The sequence below is a fragment of the Cydia amplana genome, chromosome 1 (genome assembly GCF_948474715.1).
Source record: "Cydia amplana chromosome 1, ilCydAmpl1.1, whole genome shotgun sequence".
NCBI lineage: Eukaryota > Metazoa > Arthropoda > Insecta > Lepidoptera > Tortricidae > Cydia > Cydia amplana.
This window is the reverse complement of record NC_086069.1, coordinates 28,296,860-28,318,505: the sequence shown is the minus strand read 5'-3', so window position 1 is coordinate 28,318,505 and position 21,646 is coordinate 28,296,860. Positions and strand designations below refer to the sequence as shown.

Here is a 21,646-nt window from a genome sequence, read left to right as displayed (position 1 = left end):
GCGGTAAAGGGTTAAATGTGAAAATGTCTAATATCTATCTATATAACTAGAAGCATTTGATATTTTGGCAACACTCACACTACTGCAAAACATTTTGCTTACTGTTGCACCAGTAGGGAGTCCTAGTCTATAGTTCGTTTTTTTAGCATTAGAAAGAACTTGAAAGAAGGTAAGCGATTTTGACATGTCTTAATTGAAAAACACTTTAAAAATCAATAACTATTACTTATGAAAGCAGAAGACTATAAAAGATCATATTAGATTCATAATGGTTACATATTTACCGTAACTTATTTATAAAATGTGTTTTTCAATTAAAAGACACATCAAGATTGTTTACCATATTTCTAATGCTAAAAAAACGAACTATAGTAGATAGTATCGATTTTCAAAATCACCCCGCTTTCGAAGTGACCCTAAAGCACCTTATACGTTTTAAAGCTCAGTCAGATATACAATAGCCTCCTGAGACCCACAGGATTCAGAAGAATCAGAAGCATTTGTTTTTGAATTTGGAACCCTTAGTAACTGCACATTGTTTTCCATCGTACTTTCTCGGAAACATTCGTAGTATTTATCATGCTACTTCAGCCAACCTGAGTACTTTTTGTACCGAGACTGACTGAAATAGCAATACACGTTCGTACGTTTCCGTGAAAACACGATGGAAAATAATTATGCACTACATCTGTAAGTTCAAAAATTTGTACGCAGGGTCTTAGGAGGATAGACAGGTCATTGGTTCAGTAGGAACGAAGGCAGTGCACGTCTTAGTTTCAGAATTTAACGCCAAGTACCTAAAACAAAGGTACCATTGAAACTAAGTAATTAAGTAGAATTCGTTTTCAAATTAGTAAAAATAGACCACGTTCGCTTCGCTCGTGTTTCTATGTCGGGTCTGAAAATTGACACTCAAAACAAAAACGAACTTTGCTCTAAATTATGGATAAGTTTGTATTTTGGTTTTTACAACGGAAATCCGTACTCTTAGTGACAGCGTCGCAACAAGTCTCGCCGACACTGGATTTTCTCATTTTTACTTTATCCTACAGTAGCCGTACCACGAGTTGACATAGACGGCGTGAACTCGATCGCATTCCCTCTTTATCGGACCAATGCATTAGTGCGAGAGAGATGGACTGCGATCGAGTTTACGCACTTGGCTAACGTAAACGTCAAGCAGTTCATACTATAGTATAGTTGGTCAAACCAAATTGACAGTAAATAAGAACAAAAAAAACTATACGCATCCTTTTCTTTTGGGTGCTAGTACTAGTGTAAGATAAAGATAGTATGATTCTCTCTGTTTATGTTTGAAATGAGACAGTCCTTTGACAAACTATATACGATATTTGTTTTAGCTTTACCTTTTTCATTGGACTGGGGCAAATCAGAACTATCGTAACGGCTTCAGACCTGCTGTTTAAGTATATTGGATTAACAATATTAAATAATCACAAATATTTTTTGAAAAAAAAAAAGGTTAAAAACAAGTACAGAAAAGTGTGTAAACCTTTAAGGGTAAAGTTAGCGCGAGTTCGGCGCGACAGCATCTCGCGCGAGAGATAAGACTAAAAGGGATCATTTAGACGGCGCGCGAACTCGTATACGATTTTAGTTACATTGCGAACCATTGAGGTGACAGCAACTCAGCAGACCGATCAAATAACGCAATGTAAGTAATAAAACTCGCATGCGAGATCTTGCATCGTCTAAATGAGCCTTAATGCGAGATACTGTCATATATGGCACACTCTAGCTAAGCCTGCTGGATAAATATATGTATTACAATAATTACAAATGATGTTCTTTGTAAAAAATATAACCTCATTTTTTACAATAGTCTTGATGGGATTATTTTAATCCGGTCATTTACTTACATTGAAATACTTAAGAACGACTTGTTTGTGTGACCAGTAGGGCTAAGATGGCCGGCTCTTTATCATTTGTCACCATGGCTGTCACGTTCTAACAAATAGGTAAGTGCGAAAGTGACGCATAGCATGACAGGTGATAAAAATGCGACATGATAGCTGGTCAGCACCCCTAGCACATGATTTGCGCGACAGTATCTCGCGGCGAGATAGACTATACCCGTCTTTGTCTATGTTAATTAAAGAGGGACTGTCGCACCAATCATGTGCTAGCCCGGCAGCGCACAATATATACACTAGGCTTGTGTCGGTCGCGAACTAAGAACTGTTAGGAATGAAATCCCGTGAAGGACCGAAAGGAACTAAATCTTTTTGCGCGCTCTTAATCGGTCTTTAGGTCCTTTAGTTCAGTGGGATTGGAGAGCGCTTGACTGAGTGAAACGGAAAACGGACGGAACGAAACGGTTCAAAATGTCGCTAGCACAAGTGCGAACGAGACAAAAAACGACGTGACACGCCAAAGCCCGAAAAGTATGATGGAAAAACAAATATTTTTTTATATATATATTTTTTTTTATTGAGTTAAGGTGTTTAATGTTTAATATCGACATAATCATATCATACAATTTGAATTTACCAAAGATTGGAAAAAAATCGATTGTAAAACCGATTCCTATTCATTCCCGGCTCCCAACAAGTTCAACGACCGAACTGAACTAAAGGAACTAAAAGAGCGAACTAGTTCGTTTGACCGATTGACCGAGAGCGGAGCGCTCTCTGTAGTGAACGAGCAGGCACAAGCCTAATATACACGCCCTACGTTACAAGTCGCCAGAGTTTTCGCACGAGATCCTTGTACCAGCATATCAGAGCCAGGCAGAACAGTGCGCCGGCCACGAGTAAGTATGTCGGTCACTCACGGTGCTGTCGCTCCTTGTCGGTCAGAGGCACGTAGATGACGCTCATCAGCTTTTTGACCGTGTGCGACCCGTCCGCTGCCTTGTCCACCTACGTGACAGATAAATACTGTTGTACTTTCAACCATACCTTGTTTTTTAATCATCGTACATTCCAAAGTTAAGAATTTTAACTATAAATCGTCCGTGAGAATCACTCTATTTTTTTAAACAGGTCACACACGTTAATAAATTGTTATTATCAAATTATTATGAAGTAAAACATGTCGAGCAATCTTCCAGATAAAAACGTGAGTGACCCAAGATATATAAAAGCGGCCAAGTGCGAGTCGGAATCGCCCATGAAGGGTTCCGTATTTAGGCGATTTATGACGTATTAAAAAAAAACTACTTGCTAGATCTCGTTCAAACCAATTTTCGGTGGAAGTTTACATGGTAATGTACATCATATATTTTTTTTAGTTTTATCATTCTCTTATTTTCGAAGTTACAGGGGGGGGACACACATTTTACCACTTTGGAAGTGTCTCTCGCGCAAACTATTCAGTTTAGAAAAAAATGATATTAGAAACCTCAATATCATTTTTGAAGGCCTATCCATAGATACCCCACACGTATAGGTTTGATGAAAAAAAAAATTTTGAGTTTCAGTTCGAAGTATGGGGAACCCCAAAAATTTATTGTTTTTTTTTCTATTTTTGTGTGAAAATCTTAATGCGGTTCACAGAATACATCTACTTACCAAGTTTCAACAGTATAGTTCTTATAGTTTCGGAGAAAAGTGGCTGTGACATACGGACGGACAGACGGACAGACGGACAGACGGACAGACAGACAGACATGACGAATCTATAAGGGTTCCGTTTTTTGCCATTTGGCTACGGAACCCTAAAAATGGAGAGTGGGTAAATAGTCATTAAAAGAACTACTACCTTTCTACAATCCTTAGAGTTTAGACTATAGTCGAAAAAAACCGACCGTTTTACCTTTTTAGGGTTCCGTACCCAAAGGGTAAAAACGGGACCCTATTACTAAGACTCCGCTGTCCGTCCGTCCGTCCGTCCGTTCGTCTGTCACCAGGCTGTATCTCAGGAACCGTGATAGCTAGACAGTTGAAATTTTCACAGATGATGTATTTCTGTTGCCGCTATAACAACAAATACTAAAAACAGAATAAAATAAAGATTTAAGTGGGGCTCCCATACAACAAATGTGATTTTTGACCGAAGTTAAGCAACGTCGGGCGGGGTCAGTACTTGGATGGGTGACCGTTTTTTGCTTGTTTTGCTCTATTTTTTGTTGATGGTGCGGAACCCTCCGTGCGCGAGTCCGACTCGCACTTGGCCGGTTTTTTTGTGTGATTTAGCAATTTTAACATACGGACTGTTTTCCTTTATTACCTGTGTCAAATGTTGTTCTCCGCCCTCTGGCCCGACTGGCACTATGAGTCTGCCTCCTGGCTTCAATTGATCTATTAACTGGAAAATAATTGACATATTGAATTTTTTTTTAAAGAACAAAATGCGGACTTTATTCCTGTTAGACATGCTAAGGTAGGTGTAGTAAGAAGGATTTTAATTTTTTTAACGGAATAAGTACATAAGTAGGTATATTTAGTGTCCAAAAATATGTTACTCAACAAACCTTCCATGCGACACAGACATATTAAATTTATCACGGGGGTTAAAATACGTGAGTGACCCGTTTTAATATATATTTAACACAATTGTTACTATTATGTCGCGATAATATTACCGAAATTCGGGAAAGCAATGTGATTGCGTCCTGCTTGACCAAATGGAGACTGGTTTTGTAGAAGTAGGAATTAAGATCCACCATCCATCATCATCATCGGCCATGGCGACTGGCGAGAGCTATCGCAAGACCGAGAGGCATGGCGTGATCTAGTGTCGGAGCCCGGGACTCACTTTGGGTCGTTACGTCACCGTAGTAAGTAGGAATTAAGATTGCATGCAAAAAAGTGATAATAAAATATAATATAGTTACAGCTTGTGGAAGTGTGGGTGCAGCCGCTCCGACATGGATAGCGTTGTACGGGGCGTCAGCTTCATAACCAACTCTCCCATCCCCGACTACAAAATTAAACAAGTTCAGTTACAAGAGGTTTTTCATTAAATATATTGTTAAGTAGGGTTTCTGCTCGAAATTTCTCGAACTCAAGATAACTCTAGAATTTACGTGAACTGAAGCAAGGCGCACCTTTCCGCGTAACAACTCCCGCGATTTAGAATTATATATACACATTATTTGCGATTTAGATATACATCATATACACATTATCACTCTCTATTGATTAATTCTTCTTAATCAAATTAATAAAACATGTGTATTATATAAAATTAATGTTTACTAACCAATTAATTTAATCCGATCAGAAGTGATAAGGCCAGGATTATCTTTCATAATATTCTTTGTAGCTAGTTGAACCAGCTCGGGAATATGTTCTATGCCTATGACTCGGCCGGTCTCTCCGACCATGAACGCCATGCAGGCAGTCAAGTATCCAGAGCCGGAGCCAACATCTAAGGCTTTTTCACCGGGAATCAATTGGTTTTTAAGCCTTTCCAGTGCATGGGCGTGCTGCAAGAAAACATAAGTTTTCAAAAACATGTCTTGATAATCCTTGATCAAATGTTTTCTAGGCCAGATTAAGCCAAGAGACCTATAGAGACCTTTGTGTAAGTGTAGACCCTTAAATACCTTTATGTACCTGGATGTAGAGAGGTCCATAGTCAAAACCATTGGTTTGCCCTCAACTCCCGGCGATTCTTTGCTAGTAAAAAACAGTCTTGAAGTTTTTAATTTAGATTATCTGCTGATCCAATATTACAGGGATAAATGGGCATTTTCACTTAACTGTGTACCATTAATGGGCTGTTAGCAATCATCACAAAACTGATGGTCAATGTCAAATTCCATACATTTTGTCAGGAATGTGATGGTTAGACATTACTGAAACATGACTTAAGTCGCGCTTTAAAGAACAAGTTAAAATCAAAATACCCAAATGAGGGGTTTAATTTCCTTTTATGGCTAATCTGGCCTTAAGTATTGTATACTGACCATGTGTGGGGCGCTGATGGTGGCAGAGTAACCAATGGACTGTGGAGAGTCATGGTACGGAGCATAGGGACAGTAGTTCTTACGATCCACAGAGTTCATAGCATTAGCTACTGCATCAGATTTAATAATGCCATTTGCTGTAATAAACAAAACAATCATTTAAATTCCACGCGTTTTTATAAAATATTGTATGGCTCAGACATAAGGAATTTGTTCTGTTATTGTAAGCATATAAAACTCAATAAGTTTGAATTACGAAACTATATTTTATGAATTACTATAAAAGTTTTGCATAAAATCGTCATCATTTACCACACATTCGTAGTTTTAATGTTACATCTTATCATGAAGACAAACTTTAAGAGTAATTAAATTGAAAAATTTTGATGCTACGTTCACTACTGATTATCATTGAATTATAGAGGAAGAAGATAATTTAAGTTCAATTTACTTATAAGATTGCGAAAGTGATTTTACCTTTAAGATTGCGCACCAAATCAGCGTTATTTATACCATGACTCCTCCAAGCCATCACTAACACTGCCGTAACCAAAAATCCAACGGTGAAGAACATAAACAAATATTTTTCCAATTTTTCTGTAAATAAAGGAACCAATGTTTTTTATAGAACTGAAGAATTGAAAATTTGAAATGTCAATATCACCAAATGTCATTAAACATGTTTGAGGTAGAATAGAAAACGTCGCGAAATCGCGCAATATTTGTGTGATTTTATGTCCCTTGTTTTTATTTTATTAGTAAAATATTACTGCCGTACGTCAAACTTGCCATTCTTGCCAACTGTCAAAGCTGTCAAATGTTGACGTAGTGATTATTATTCTCTTTGAAATGTTGTTCGTGTCGTTTGTTTGAGATTTGGTCACTTTCTGTTTCTGCTCTGCTGCATCAAAATTAAGATTTTAAGAAATCAGTTGCGATTTTTGCAGTTTCAAATTTTAAACAGATACAACCAGCGAGTAGTATCAAGTTGACAATGGTGTGCGACGGCCCCGATCCTCCCGACAATTCGCCGCATGAACTCACGCCTCCCCCTCGTCACGATCTCATGATGAATGGTAACAATGCAGAAGAAAGCGATGAAGAAAACGAATATTTCGGCTACGAACCATTGCCACAGGGACCTGAAGCTATGCATTCTGACCACGAAAACAGTGACGACGACACACAGGTGTGGTGTTCATTTACTTACTTTACCTTTGTTTTTTTTTCTTTGTTAAGTTTATTCATGAATCTAGTATAACTCGATCAGGCATGAGGTTGGAGGAAATGACCAAAACGGGATAGTCTTATGTATCTTTCAGTAGGAGTAGCAGCGAAAGCGCTATTGTTGTTTGCCCCTGTTCTCAATTTTTTTTTAATTCCCCAACGTAAATTTAGTATGGATTATGGTGGGAAACAAATAAATTCGACCAATCATAGTGTCGCATTGCGTATGTTTTTTCCCTCACGGACGCACGCGTATCTTTAGTATCCTACCATCTATGAGTTTAAATATCAGTGGTTTTTTTTTCTAAACTGTTTTTTCTGTGCTTACAGAACATAGATACCCAACAAGCACCCGCAAATGATGTCCCTGCCATTGAGCCTATGGAAAATATGCTAGCCAGAGAAGTTTGGAGTGTGCCTCGCCCGGTTGACCCCATTCAAATGGACAATGAGAGAGCACAACAGGTAACAATGCAATATGCTAGCTGAGTTTAAAGATAAAGAAGTTATGTAATATTTTTTGCATGTGAACTTCATTTACTACCCAGCTTTATTTGATGTTCATAAGCGCATTGTAATTATGCCTATTTGAATAAACTATCTTTTATCTTTATCTTATCTTTATTTGTTTCATTTATTAGTAAAAAAAAAATTCAAGCTTTACCCCAAAACCTTTGCATTAGCCCCATTATAGGAGCACCCATCATTATATTATTCATCAAAACTCATATGTCGGGTGACAAGCAAAAGACACTAAGTACTACCAAAGAATTAAAGTAACAATGCACTTTATTACACTTGTAACACGGTTTATTGTCCAATAATTTCAATGGTGTTAGTGACTTTTCCCGACAATATTATTCTTATTACAGGTAATGTCAGCAATGGCCAACTTTGCTCTACCCCAGGCTTCCATCCCCGATTGGGCACAGAGTGTCACCGAGGACCAGTGGAAGCAGACCCTGAATGACAGGTTAGAGAGACTCCGGAGCAACAGATAAAGATACGCAATTTACATTAGGAATTAATGAGATTCTATTTAGTTTTAACTATCCAGTATGTAAAGGTAAAGTGTCATTCTATGGAACTTGCTATGTAAACAAAAGTCACTAGTTGTAAATTCATCATTCAGAGACAATTTAAATATGGCGGTTTGTTTACATAGTTAGCAAGTTCTATAGAACGACACTAAGTAGTTTCCAACCGAAACTGGATTTTTTGCTGAAACTGAAGGTTTGGGTTTGCTCTTGTTTTGGCGGAAAACAAACCTTCGGCCGAAACATCATTTTTATGCCGAAACCTGCCGAAATCGTCAAAAATATGTACACTACCTTATTATAAGGGCGACAATATATTTTTGCCATTTTGACGGTGTCGATATTTAATACCTTGACTGTACTTTAGGGTCATTCTTCATTGAGTATTTGATTTGAATGCTTAGTAATTAATTAATTACTATAATCTACGAATACCTACTTATTTCTGAATCTATCTTATCTTATACCTTTAAACGAGCAATTCTTGTTTATTTATTTATTTATTTATATGTATATATATTTCGGGGATCTCGGAAATGGCTCTAACGATTTTGATGAAATTTGCTATATGGGAGTTTTGGGGGGCGAAAAATCCATCTAGCTAGGTCTTATCTCTGAGAAAACGCTCATTTTTGAGTTTTTGTATGTTTTCCGAGCAAAGCTCGGTCGCCCAGATATTAAGATTTATTTATTTATTTTGATACTGCTTAAATTTTTGCGAAAGTGATAAAACGGGCAAAACACATGATCAATTAAAAATTACTATTTATATTTTGTTAATTACCTTACCTTAGTTACCTTAATAAATAAATATATATTAATTAGGTTAAATTAAATTAAGTTTTTGAAATATGTCAGTATGTATGTATGTAATTAAATTATTTACATTTATAAAATAACTTTATTTCGAGTTTGTTTATGCTCTCATGTATGAACTACTGCTACTGCTAAATATCCCTAGAGTACCCAGAGGTAGAGATAGACACTAGACTAGATGTAAATGTTCAATAGGCATATTATTAGCATTATGTTGTATAGTATACTTAGTTGTAAAATTAAAAAGCTTTTTATCAGAATAAACATTTATAATCAGTATAAAACAGATTTTAACTCCTTAAAACTAAATCCCTACAATAAGGTTTACTATTGTGGACGAGGGTATAACCCTTTCTTTTACCTATAGCGTCCTACCGTCCTAATACTTGTAAAATTGACCTCCAATTAAATTTAAATCTTTACCAAATGGAACAGAGTTGCTTATGATTTATTTTAAATTTAAAAACAAAACAAATTCGCTTCTATTTTCTGGTACCATTGATGCATTGATTCAAATTCGTCTAGTCTGCCGCTAGTGGTTAAAACTTATGTCCATCATTGGGGTGGGACCATGTCCATATTGTTCATTACTGGTGCCAATAGATTACAGAGTAGGATTAAAGATGGCAGCACTGAAGGTGACTAGTTTGGTGCTCTCGTCCCTGATGAACATGTAGAAGGGGGAGTCCACGTAGAACTGCTGCGCCGTGCGGGCCAGGAACCCGCCAGAGGCCGCCACCGCCTCCGTGCCGTATTCTGGACAATGAGAAATATGTTATTTCTAACAGTCAGACTTTGGACGTTTTGACGAGTTTTGATAAATTCTACAATTGGGTGAATCAACGTTTTCTGACTAGACGAGTGACTACTCGTTGCCATGGTTACGTGCTCCTGGGTCACTCTTTAAAAGAAAGATTTTTAGGCATTTAAATTCACCAACACGCTTTTTTGTGATACTTATAATTAATTATAAACCCTTTCCATTGAGGGTCGTCTACCAAGCGTGTCAGAAGAAGGTGGTGTACATGTCTTCTAACAAACTATGCCACTATTGTCTCTTGGCTGACCGGACAGAATAACAACAAGAAATAGTTGATCCATCCAATTATCATAATTCATAATATGTTTTTTCATAATTCATAATATTTTATTTGCAAAAAAAAAGGAGTTACAGAAAAAATTATCTACATAGGGCACATGTAGCTAACGTCCCAACTATTTTATTTTCTCACACATCGGTTACATAGATCACATAGATGAACTACGTAGGTAGGTACAATCGAACCGTCATCCCTGCAGATGTAATGAAGTGAATAGTTTATCTATCAAAAACATCTACACGGACAAAACGACAAAAGTATTATACACAGTTTTGTTGCCGATTGCGGAAAGGATGCCTACCTATGATAAATGTTGAATACGATTTTTTTCACCGTAATTACCTAAGCAGGTTTTTGAGAATGTGATGTGTGGCTATTAGTTTTAATAAGACGGGGACGGGAGTGACACAGCCTACATTTTAAAGATTACTAAGCTTACGATTTTTTAATGAGGATGATAATTTTTACAAAACAAATTGCTTGTTTAAATTAATAACCGATAGTCTGATATGTACAACAATAATGGGAGGGCACATAGTCTACACGTGCCTAAAATGAATCACGAATTCACGATCATTTTTTATCAAATTCATTTTAAATGAGCAAGGTTACGCGTTTATCTTGTAACAGGATGCGTAAAACCAAAACCACTACATTGTGATAGTGACATAAATTGATATAATTATTGTCTACTTTTTGTCCTTGCCAGGTAGTACCTATTATTGTCACTAATCGTAATAATGCATTAAAATTGGCATGAAATTGTTATTGCTCACATAGATACAATTGCTAGTGTAAGCTGGCGTATGACAATTGGCTCAGTGAATTTTTAATGGTGCCAATTGATCTTGCTTTTGTATGAATCAAATTTCTAATATTTCTATACCTATTTTGAGTCTATAAGACAAAATGCATTGAAGCAAAAAAAGTTGCAAATACATAAAAGTCATGTTTTGACCGAACCTCGGAATTGATGCATACAAAATTCCGTGCAGTGACGAATTCTAGATCATACAAATACTAATAAGAATATCTCTTAGGCACTTACCATCTATAGTGATCCTAACTTCATGCAGCACCGTGTCCACATGTACCCCCGGATTCGGCAGCGCGTTCACCGCATCTTTTATATGCTGGGACTTATCCTCAAAAATTATCCTCGTCAGCAACTCCTCATTAGAATCATCCCTATCCGTATCTATCATAAGAGCGAAATTCGCAGTCGGAGAGAACATCGCACTTAGCCCTATGGATTTAAGGCTGTCTTCTAAATGGATTGAGTTCTTAAGGTCCATTTTTGGGAATCTGATGACTGCTCTGTCATTGGTCATGTTGGAGATGAGCTGGTCGATCCTGGAGTAGTTCAGGCGGTTCAGGAGCTCTGGTAGGGTAAGCTTTTTGAGTGGTTTCAACACGTACATTGTGGTTGTGTTGTCTTTGTAGGGTAAAGCTATCATTTGGACGCCTGAAAATATATGAGAATATTTTAATTTCGCAGATATATTGAGGTTTCCGTGGGATGATCACTTCACAATTTTGGGTAAGTAACTAAACTAGTTAAGTACCTAAATAGTTATGAAATTATATTTCGTCACTAGATGAGTCCCGAGAAACTATACCGGGCTGAACGAATCTTTCAGGTTTCAGTGTGCAACAACACTAAATTGAAAAAGATGTAAAAAAAAGTAACCGTCTTCGGCTGAATATGTGTATTGGAACTGTCCGAAGTTCAACATCATATCGGCCACAACGTCGCCTGTGGGAGTCTTGAACGCCATCCTGTAAAACGAGAAACGGATAAATAATACGTTTACTCATACTATTAATTGTAACACCACTCATTGACCTAAACTTCTTTCGCTTCGCTTCGAAACCGACATATTGTCTTCGTGGACCCGAAGTAAGACTGGCTACACCACAGGCTACACTTGACATCAACATCTTCTATTTAGCTGCGCGAGGTAGATGTGAACTTTAAGACTTTAACCAGTTTGATGCCAGCTAAGTTTGATGTCAACCACAAAGACAATTGAAGGGATGTTTACAAAAACAACATAACTGACTACACTGGTTGACACCTGAAACGATTAACAATGTTCTTAAAAATGTGTCAACCGCTCTAAGCAGTTGTGTTGTTTTTGTAAACATCCCTTCAATTGTCTTCACTCTTCGTTTCGTGGGACTGAAGTACCCGATTTAATTATGCTTCATGGGCAATAAACACCTATCAGAATTTTTGTTGGAATTTCAGATAAAAAGAATATTATTGCATTTGAAGCATAAGGACCCTTCTGTCATGGAAAGCCACGTTTGTACGCTACTAGTTCAGTTTTCTTCTCACTTAATAAGTTGAAAGAATAAAGTTTAAATGTTTTGTCCCGTGTTTTATATTTACCCCACCTACCCTATCTGTTTCTTACCGTGTTCCGGCACTGTGTTTACTTACTTCCTCGTGTGTTCCGGCAAGAAGGGATGAGTCCATTGTGCGCTGAAGTAGAGCGCGCTCAGCAATGCGACCTTCGTCTCGACTGGGAGGGGTTCTTTCAGAAATTCTTCTATTTTCCCCTTTGTGTGGTTTTTGATCCATCTGAAATACACCACGGAAAGTCTCACGATTTTTTCTTCTTTAGTGTGTAAAGTTGCATTTTATCCTCAAGAAAAACTTAGGCCAATATATGTTTTTCTTCACGTTAGTTTAGTAGAATAAACTGTTGAACGATAAGGATATTTAAAACATTCATTTGGATTAGATTTGCAATTTTCTCTTAGCTAGTACCTATTTTCCTCGCGGTGGTGATGCTCACAATAGCAATAGCATATAATTTGTACCTATAGAATTTTAACCAGACAGCTTAGTGGGCCGTTTCATTTTCATTACTTTTGAACGAAGTCCTTTGTACCATCGCCCACACTGTTAACTGTACATCGGTAGACCTTATGCCTTTTGTAATAATGTCCACCGATGTACAGTCAGGAGTGTTGCTGTTTGTACCTATAGTCTTTTCAAACTACATATATATAACTGCAGACTAATATGGTAATTGCGAAGGTCAACTACCTGAAAGGAGGCAGTTAAGCCAGTGACAGACTACAGACCCGCATTGTCACGGTGCCACAGACCACTTTAGCTATAGGTACATATACAAGGAGAATATACGACATCAATTCGCGACCACCATATTTTGCGCTGCCGTGCTAAAATTCAGAAACTTAGAATGTACTCTTACGACTTGTAGCTACAGGTACAATTGACTGCAAAATTGCATGGACGCTTTACTAATGAATTCGTTTATAAATTTTGGGAGTACTTATTAGTCACGAAAGTAAAAATATATCTTCAAAAATGTAGCTCTAGAGACGATCAGTTAACACGGGCTATTACCTATAGAACAAAAAGCGGCCAAGTGCGAGTCGGACTCGCCCATGAAGGGTTCCGTAGCAGCAAGTAATTGAATGAAAGGTAAATTGCGGTTTACGACTTATGACGTATTAAAAAAAAACTACTTACTAGATCTTGTTTAAACCAATTTTCGGTGGAAGTTTTCATGGTAATGTACATCATATATTTTTTTTAGTTTTGTTATTCTCTTATCTTAGAAGTTACAGGGAGGGGGGGGGGGGGGGGGGGACGACACATTTTACCACTTTGGAAGTGTCTCTCGCGCAAACTTTTCAGTTGAGAAAAAAATGATATAAGAAACCTCAATATCATTTTTGAAGACCTATCCATAGATACCCCACACGTATGGGTTTGATGAAAAAAAATTTTTTGAGTTTCAGTTCTAAGTATGGGGAACCCCAAACATTTATTGTTTTTTTCTATTTTTGTGTGAAAATCTTAATGCGGTTCACAGAATACATTTACTTACCAAGTTTCAACAGTATAGTTCATATAATTTCGAAAAAAAGTGGCTGTGACATACGGACGGACAGACAGACAGACAGACATGACGAATCCATAAGGGTTCCGTTTTTTGCCATTTGGCTACGGAACCCTAAAAAGGGGCAGGGTCATGTCATGAGTCACTTGAGTCATGACTCCTCTACACGATGGGCCAGCGCCGGCCACTCCAAGGGACGCAGCCATACGGTAGAATGAGATAGCAATATCACTTGCTCCCTCTAACGCATAAATGCGTCCCTTGGAGTGACCGACGCTGGGCCATCGTGTAGAGGAGCCATCAGATCAGCCTTCGTGGAATTGTGGGCCTCCTCTGTGGCCCGAGCACCGGGCCTTGTGTGGTAAAACGGCACTGTGCTTAGTCTTTTAGCTGTCCTATAAAAACGTACCTAAGCCAAAAAAAATACCGTTTAACTCACGTAATTTTAGTCGCGCGACATGTTTCGGAGAGCCTAGGCATAGGTCTCCATTTTCAAGCACTAACAGTAGTACTACTTAACAGTAGCGTTTAAGTTGGCCGCCCGATGATGATGAGAGATTGGTTGGGGGAGGTCTTGCGCTATGTTAGTACTACCCTAGAAAACTAAGTATAGGTAGTATGTCAGTATACTCACGACAGTTTAAATTCGATTATTGAACTTACTCATTGACGGTGTCTCTAGCCAAGGGCGCGTTGGTAAACTCCACAGCGCGCGCGTCGCCTCGGTACACGCGTTGAAGGAACTCCTTGTACAGCGGTCGGATGCGCGCACGCGGCTCGACCAATATGGCGTCCGCGTATGTAGTTGAGTTACTCAGGAGATGCAGTAGCGAGCCGAACTGTTCGTGGTGCGCGCGGTTTCGGAGAATATCTGGTTGGAATTAATACGCGGTCAACACACTGAGGCGAATTCGGAATCCGCTCCGGTGTGTGAGCGAGACAGCGTTATGCATGTATTATGGCGATATCCCGCTCGTGGACCAGAGGTGGATCCCCAACCAATGACCCCTTATGACGTAATGACCATGTCATGACGGCTTCATGAAATTGTAAAATTTCGTAAAGGTTCGATATTTTAGATAAGGTTCAAACGTTTAGGTACAAAAAAACTTAGGTAAGTATACTAATAATAATAGCTTTTTTCTAAGTTGAAATTATTGTTTAAGGTTTAGATGTGTATTTATAATGTACCTTCAGACGAGTTCATAAATATATAATATGTACTTATACATATTATATTTCTTCACCTTAATCTATTGCAATAAGGTGAAAAAATGTAAGTATACATATTTATGAACTCGACTTTACATAATATTGCGTAGGTACATGACATGCGTTTTTTGTCTTATCTAACGAAAAACGTAACTTGTCCTCATACAAAAGCATTACAATAGTATATATTTACTAGTCAAACGAAGCTAATGAGTGTGTTTTTTTTTATATTTTACCTAAACAGTAAGTTCCATAAGCCAAGTGAAATACAAAGCGTTATTTTTTACGCTTAGTTTATGAAGTAACGCGAACAGTGGCCTTTGGTAGCACTTCCTATTCTTGGTGATGGTGCGTCCACATCAAACAAACGAAGGCCGACCAATGCCTTCGACTGTTTTGTTTATGTTATGTAAAGCGAACACATTGACCACCATCAGCATTATAATTTTATTGTTTTATGCCATTTTGTGTTTCTTTTATGCAACATTTTCTTGTACGGTGACAGACTTTAAGAGCCAACAGGAGTGGTCATTTCTCCATACAAACGTACTCGACTGTTTCCTCCGTGGGTTTTGAAGCTAGAGCAATGATTTTTTCAACACAGATTAATATTGTCAATATCTGTGTCGGACCGTTTTGCTTTTTTTGATATTTTTGTTTTTTAAGGCGCTAGAGCCCTTCAAAAATGGCCAAAATGGCCTAATTGACTATGCCGCAATGAGAGGCGTGCTATTCAAAACTGATATCAATTAGTCAAAAAAGCAAAACGTTCCGACACAGATAATGTCATAATCATTTAGATTTCCAAATTTGGTTACGATTGGTTAAGTTTTGGAGGAGGAAACAGTCGAGTACGAAACCTCGATTTTTGAGATTTTTACGCAGGGTTTTTCGCCTTGTCCTTATCGCACTAGTTTTAGAAGCCCCTTCCGTTAGCGAGACGGGTATAATTACCTAAAATATTTAAATCTTAGCTCCTGTTGGCTCTTAATTGCTGATCCATATGCTGATAAGGTTCACGCTATATAATATTTAAAACCTTCGCGTTTTGAACACAACTCACATTTATAGACGGGTCTAACGCGAAATTTATTCAATTACCTTTATATACCGACGTTTCGACACAGGTTTCACTGGTCATGGTCACGCTAATTTGGTTGTCAATACTAACGGTATGAAATGACCAATGAAAAGTAAACTCTAGCGAAAGGAATTGCAATACTTCCTTTTGTCACAACAAAGTCGGTACAGAGTTAGCTTTTAGACAAACTCTTATAAAATATGTAACCCATCAAACGAACTCATATAAAATCTAACCCGCGAACACACCAAAAAAACATTCGGAAGTTCGTTGACCTTTATTCACTTATCGTGAACGCACCACTGTCTGCCAAAGGTGATTCCCGATTCCCGCATTTCCAAACAAAAAAAACCTTACCTTGGGAAAACCCGAGCGCCGTTGCCAGCTCCGTGTACGTGTTGCCAGCGCTACCCAGAAGCGCCATCGAGAGGAGACCTGACGCAGAGTTTTACAAATTATAGCTGGTCAACCAAATCTTGTCAGTAAAAAAAGGCGCGAAATTCAAATTTTCTATGGGACGATATCCCTTCGCGCCTACATTTTTCAAATTTGCCGCCTTTTTCTACTGTCAAGATCTGGTTGACCAAGTATATTTATCAAAATCAAATCAAGCGTCATGGGGGTTCCTGTTTCAGGTTTTTGTGTCGTTAAATAGATGTATTTTCTTTCTTTTTGCGGTTTCTACGGTTCCTTACGTTATAGTCCGATAAGAAATTGTGGAAAATAATTGAGGGCGTCACTTCCTACGTAACTGTCACATTTTTGACGTACTTTTTACTTAAATTTAATATGGAATTTTATTCGTTCCATTTTATTTAATTTCTACTATTTTATGTCGCACTATACCTACGTTCCGGTAAATCTAGTCAACAACATTAACAACAACTAAAATAGGAAATAAATTATTTTAATTTCGCCATGTCCGTGTCATCACATCACATCAGCTCATGCCGGAATTTACAAGCGCATCGAAATATGTATGACGAGGAGGGATAAACGATCATGTTAATTAGAGATGCTCAATGTACGGCATAGGTAAAACGATAGATTTCATAAAATATTTTTTTTTTTTTTTTTTTTTTTTTAATGGACTTGAGGGCGGTGTTGCCCGTAGCCAACGTCAAGTAAATTAAAGGGAAGGAAATTAAACGCGGAACAAGGATTAAAGGTAATTCGGAATTTGGAAAGTGTAGTGGTCAGGACAGGTAGGTATATAGATGAAATACAAAATGATAAATATACTTAGTTTTATAAAATATTATACCTTTATATCATTGTAAACGATGAATGAAGCTAGGATGTTATAAAAGTCTGGATTGATGAGCAAGGAAGGGATGTCTATTGGAAATGGAACATTTTTGGATAGTAAAGAATCCATCAAAGCAGTACGATCATAAAAAGGACATGAAAAGAATATATGATTAATATCCGCCTCCTCGGCACCACAGTCACAATTGGGATCGTTAATAAATTTAAATCGAGCAAGGTCAGAAGGAGCAGATGTATGGCCCAATCTCATGCGTGTTAAACATGATATTTCACGTCTTTTAAAGTTTTTATTGTAAAACCACGGCTTTACAGGGATGTCACTTTGAATCTTAAGGTAATAACTTCCGGATTCCAGGCTGCTCCAAAACCAAAAGAACTCCCAGGCTAACCTGAGATATCTTTTGGGGAGCAACAGAAGGTCATGACAATAGTTTTTATATGGAAATATATCACCAGAAGCAACAGCATCTACCGCCAGACGATCAGCTTTCTCATTTCCGGGAATTCCACAATGACTTGGCACCCATACAAAGTTTACAGTAAGCCCTTTCTTTTCGCATTTTAACAAGACGTCTCGGATATCATATAACAAAGGGTAACTGTTAGTCATTTTGAAAGGAGATTTTAATAGAATTTGAAGGCAACTTTTAGAATCGGAAAAAATTACACATTTATTTAAATTGAACATGCAAACATATTCAACAGCTTTATAAATACCAAATAGTTCTCCGGTAAATACCGAAGATTCTGGAGGGAGTTTAATTTTTTGTACAACATTATACTGGTGATGAAATACACCAACCCCAACACAACTATTTGTAGCAAGTTTTGATGCATCTGTGTATATGTAATGCCAACCAGACCAATATTCGCCCACTAAGTTGTTAAATACAGGTTGAGCAGTTATTATATCCTTAGAAATATTGGAGTCTAGAAAAACTTGTGGAGAAATAATCAAAGAGTCAAAGTCTTTCTCGTATATAGGAAGGTTAATATGTCTGACAGTAGGAGAAGATAGAGCCAAAAATTTAAGGTAACTATTAATTATACAAGGAGGAGTTCTATTACGCCAATATGGAGATGACTGCATATGATCATAAAGAGTCGATAATTTTGTGATAAGAGGATGAACCGAAAATTGCATAGTCCTAAAAATGAATCTGTCGGATAAAAATTGACGTCTCAAATGCGCAGGTGGGTCAACACACTCCACTTGCATGGCATTAGCCGGACTGGTTCGCATAGCACCAAGGATTGTCCTTAGTGACTTATTCTGTATGACATTGAATACTTTAATGGCATCTTCTGTACCCGGAGTTAAAAGAAAAGAACCGTAATCAACAACGCTTCTTATTACTGCATTATAAATAAGCTTCAAATAGAAAGGATGGCTGCCCCACCATACACCAGCCAAGCATCTCAATATGTTTAATGAGCGTTCACATCTACCTTTAACATAATTACAATGACCCTTGGCTGACAAATTGTAGTCCAAAACCATTCCTAAATACTTGACTTCTTGACGAAAGGAGATTGTAGTTCCACCATAGGATAAACTTTCATTAACAGTTTTTTTCCTGGGAGAAAATATAATTGCTGAGGTTTTCGGGACTGAAAGGTCTAACCCATTATTATTTAAATATACATTTAGTTCATTCAAACTAGCATTTATGAGTTCACAGGCCTTTTGTACGGATTTATTTCTTGAGTAGAACACTATGTCATCGGCATATTGTAAAATTGATATATAATCTGGCAAATTGGAACTAAGGTCGTATGTATATACATTAAAAAGTAAAGGGCTAAGAACAGAACCCTGTGGTAGTCCTTTCCAAACTGTCCTGTGAAATACTTTATCATCTAAATCTAACCTAATCGTCCGTTCATAAAACATAGCAGCAATAATATTACACAAGCGTTCAGGAACTCCCAAGAGGAACAACTTATTTACAAGAATTGATATATTTACATTATCATAGGCCGAATTGATGTCTATAAAACAAGCTACGACATATTCCCGTTTCGAGAAGGCTAAAAGGATATCAGAAACTAACAAACCCACACAGTCTAAAGTGCTTCTGCTTTTGCGAAAACCATATTGAATATCGGGTAATAATTTTTTACTCTCAATAAACCACTCTAACCTATTTTTAACTAAATGTTCTAAAATCTTAATTAAAACAGAAGATAACGCAATTGGACGATACGAATTTGGATCATTACGGGGTTTATTCGGTTTGAGAAAGGGTAACACCAACTGTATTTTCCAATTTGGTGGAATGTCACCTGTCATAAAAATCCCGTTGATAATATTAAGAAAGTAACCTATAACGTTGTCACTAGAATGTTTCAAAAATGAATATGGAATACCATCGCATCCTGGTGCAGAATCAATAACATATGATAAGACATTCTTTAGCTCTAAAAACGAAAATGGACTGTTAAAAGGCTGCACGTTATCATTATCAATATTGGGCGAGGAAGCCAGTTCAGGACACACAGGGAATGGGACAAATGAAGGAGCTAATTTATCTAAAAATTTCTCGGCTACTGGAGGATCAAGATTGATGGCGTTATTTTCTACAAAAGCTCCTCTAAACATTCTAACCTTCCTCCAAACTTCTGACGGGTGAGTGCTAGGACTTAAAGATGCACAAAAGGATCTCCAACTGTCAACTTTCTTTTTCTTCAAAAACTGTTTTGTTTCTTTTAAAGTAACTAATAAGGAATTAAAGTTCTCTTCGCTCATATTATTATTATACATTAACTCACACTGTTTTCTCTTTTTAACAGCTTCTGAACATTCAGAATCCCACCATGGAGGGCTGGGAATATTGAATTTAGAGGACTTCTTACGAGGAAATACTTCATCAGCTATATTAATTATAAACTTAGCAAAAGCATCAGAAGTTTTAAACAAATTTTCACGAGATACATCGGGTAATTCTCCCAACCTCTCATCCATATGTTTGCGAAACTTATCCCAATCTGCATTTTGAAGTTTATATGCTAAAAGTGGAGATCTTTTATGTAATGGTCTGTTTTTAATAGGAAAAGAAATGAGAATTGGAAAATGATCACTGCCATAGGAAAGTGGAAGTACCTCCCACAGTAAGGAGTGTGATATGGAAGAGCTACAAATTGATAAATCTAATGCACTAGGATTCTCATTGGGAGCAGACCGACGCGTAGGAACACCAGAATTCAATATACATAAATTATAATAATCAACTATGTCTATTATTTCCTCGCCTAAAGTACTTGAATTGAAACACCCCCAAGCTGGGTGATGGCAATTAAAATCTCCTAATATTAAACATGGAGTAGGAAGAGATGATATAATGTTTCTTACTTCACTAAGTATGGTAAGCGAGGGATGAGGTATGTACACTGAAACTATACAAATGCTATCTACAAGAGCTGAGATTATGGAAAATTCATTATTATGAGGTGCTAATGGAACATGAGAGAAATGATATGATTTTTTTACCAGGATGGCTACACCACCATGCCCATCCGACCTGTCTTCGCGGAGGCATGCATAGCCAGGAATTTTGAAACATGACTCAGACCTGAGCCATGTTTCAGATAGGGTAATAACAAAAGGGTCATACTTCTTAATTAAATGGATTAAATCGCTTTTTTTATTGTTAATGCTGCGACAATTCCATTGAAGAATTTTGGAATTGTTGGCCATTATTGGAGGAAACATGAGGACTAGTAATATGTGCAGCGTTGGACGGTTCTGAATGGTTTTTGTGTAAATTAATACTTAACAGTTGAATAAGTTCTAATATGAGGTCATTGGTAGTTTTATTGTTAAATTGTTGCACAATGGCACAACCATTCCCAGAGGGGGATGGCATGTTATAGTCTTTAGATAAATTGTAATGTGAGGCAGTGTCAAAACCTTTCTGGGATTTTGGCAAGCTGCGAGGTTTCAGAAAGACTGTTTTTTTATATGAGTGAGTAGTTGTACCTAAGTTATTATTATTTCTATTATGCTGAGACGGGAGAGATGTTGGAGTGGACATGACCACATCTGCATATGGTTTTGTTACAGGAGGGTGCAGTTTAGAGGCCTCTGTATAAGATATAGCACTTTGTGCCATAGATAGCTTAATATTTTTCTGGCGCTCATACTCTGG

At 37.4% G+C, this 21,646-nt stretch overlaps 3 protein-coding genes and 1 long non-coding RNA gene across 5 annotated transcripts in view; 2 read left to right on the top strand and 2 right to left on the bottom strand.

Annotated features, from left to right (window-relative positions):
• Positions 1–691: 691 nt before the first annotated feature.
• On the bottom strand, positions 692–6,507 carry LOC134652325 (protein-L-isoaspartate(D-aspartate) O-methyltransferase). Its single transcript, XM_063507499.1, has 7 exons — positions 6,353–6,507; positions 5,876–6,012; positions 5,167–5,392; positions 4,799–4,884; positions 4,192–4,269; positions 2,795–2,882; positions 692–797 (listed from the first exon to the last, which is right to left on the bottom strand). The coding sequence occupies exons 1-7, from the start codon at positions 6,447–6,449 to the stop codon at positions 784–786; spliced, it is 726 nt and encodes a 241-aa protein (XP_063363569.1). The 5' UTR covers positions 6,450–6,507; the 3' UTR covers positions 692–783.
• A 321-nt stretch (positions 6,508–6,828) lies between these two features.
• LOC134654474 (male-enhanced antigen 1) lies at positions 6,829–8,152 on the top strand. Its single transcript, XM_063509918.1, has 3 exons — positions 6,829–7,064; positions 7,433–7,567; positions 7,975–8,152. Exons 1-3 carry the CDS (start codon positions 6,870–6,872, stop codon positions 8,101–8,103), a joined length of 459 nt encoding a protein of 152 aa, XP_063365988.1. The 5' UTR covers positions 6,829–6,869; the 3' UTR covers positions 8,104–8,152.
• A 1,388-nt stretch (positions 8,153–9,540) lies between these two features.
• LOC134652281 (serine protease inhibitor 28Dc-like) overlaps positions 9,541–21,646 on the bottom strand; it is a 28,878-nt gene continuing 16,772 nt past the window's right edge. For both annotated transcript variants that reach the window (XM_063507455.1, XM_063507462.1), the window contains 6 exons: positions 16,587–16,664; positions 14,600–14,807; positions 12,502–12,642; positions 11,746–11,834; positions 11,104–11,520; positions 9,541–9,711 (listed from right to left, as the gene is read on the bottom strand). In XM_063507455.1, the coding sequence (XP_063363525.1) occupies positions 9,560–9,711; positions 11,104–11,520; positions 11,746–11,834; positions 12,502–12,642; positions 14,600–14,807; positions 16,587–16,664 (1,085 nt within the window). In that variant the 3' untranslated portion in view covers positions 9,541–9,559. The remainder of the gene's footprint in view (positions 9,712–11,103; positions 11,521–11,745; positions 11,835–12,501; positions 12,643–14,599; positions 14,808–16,586; positions 16,665–21,646) is intronic.
• LOC134652414 (uncharacterized) lies at positions 19,220–20,729 on the top strand. The gene is made up of 2 exons (XR_010097179.1): positions 19,220–20,127; positions 20,292–20,729. It is a non-coding gene; the product is annotated as an uncharacterized LOC134652414 (long non-coding RNA).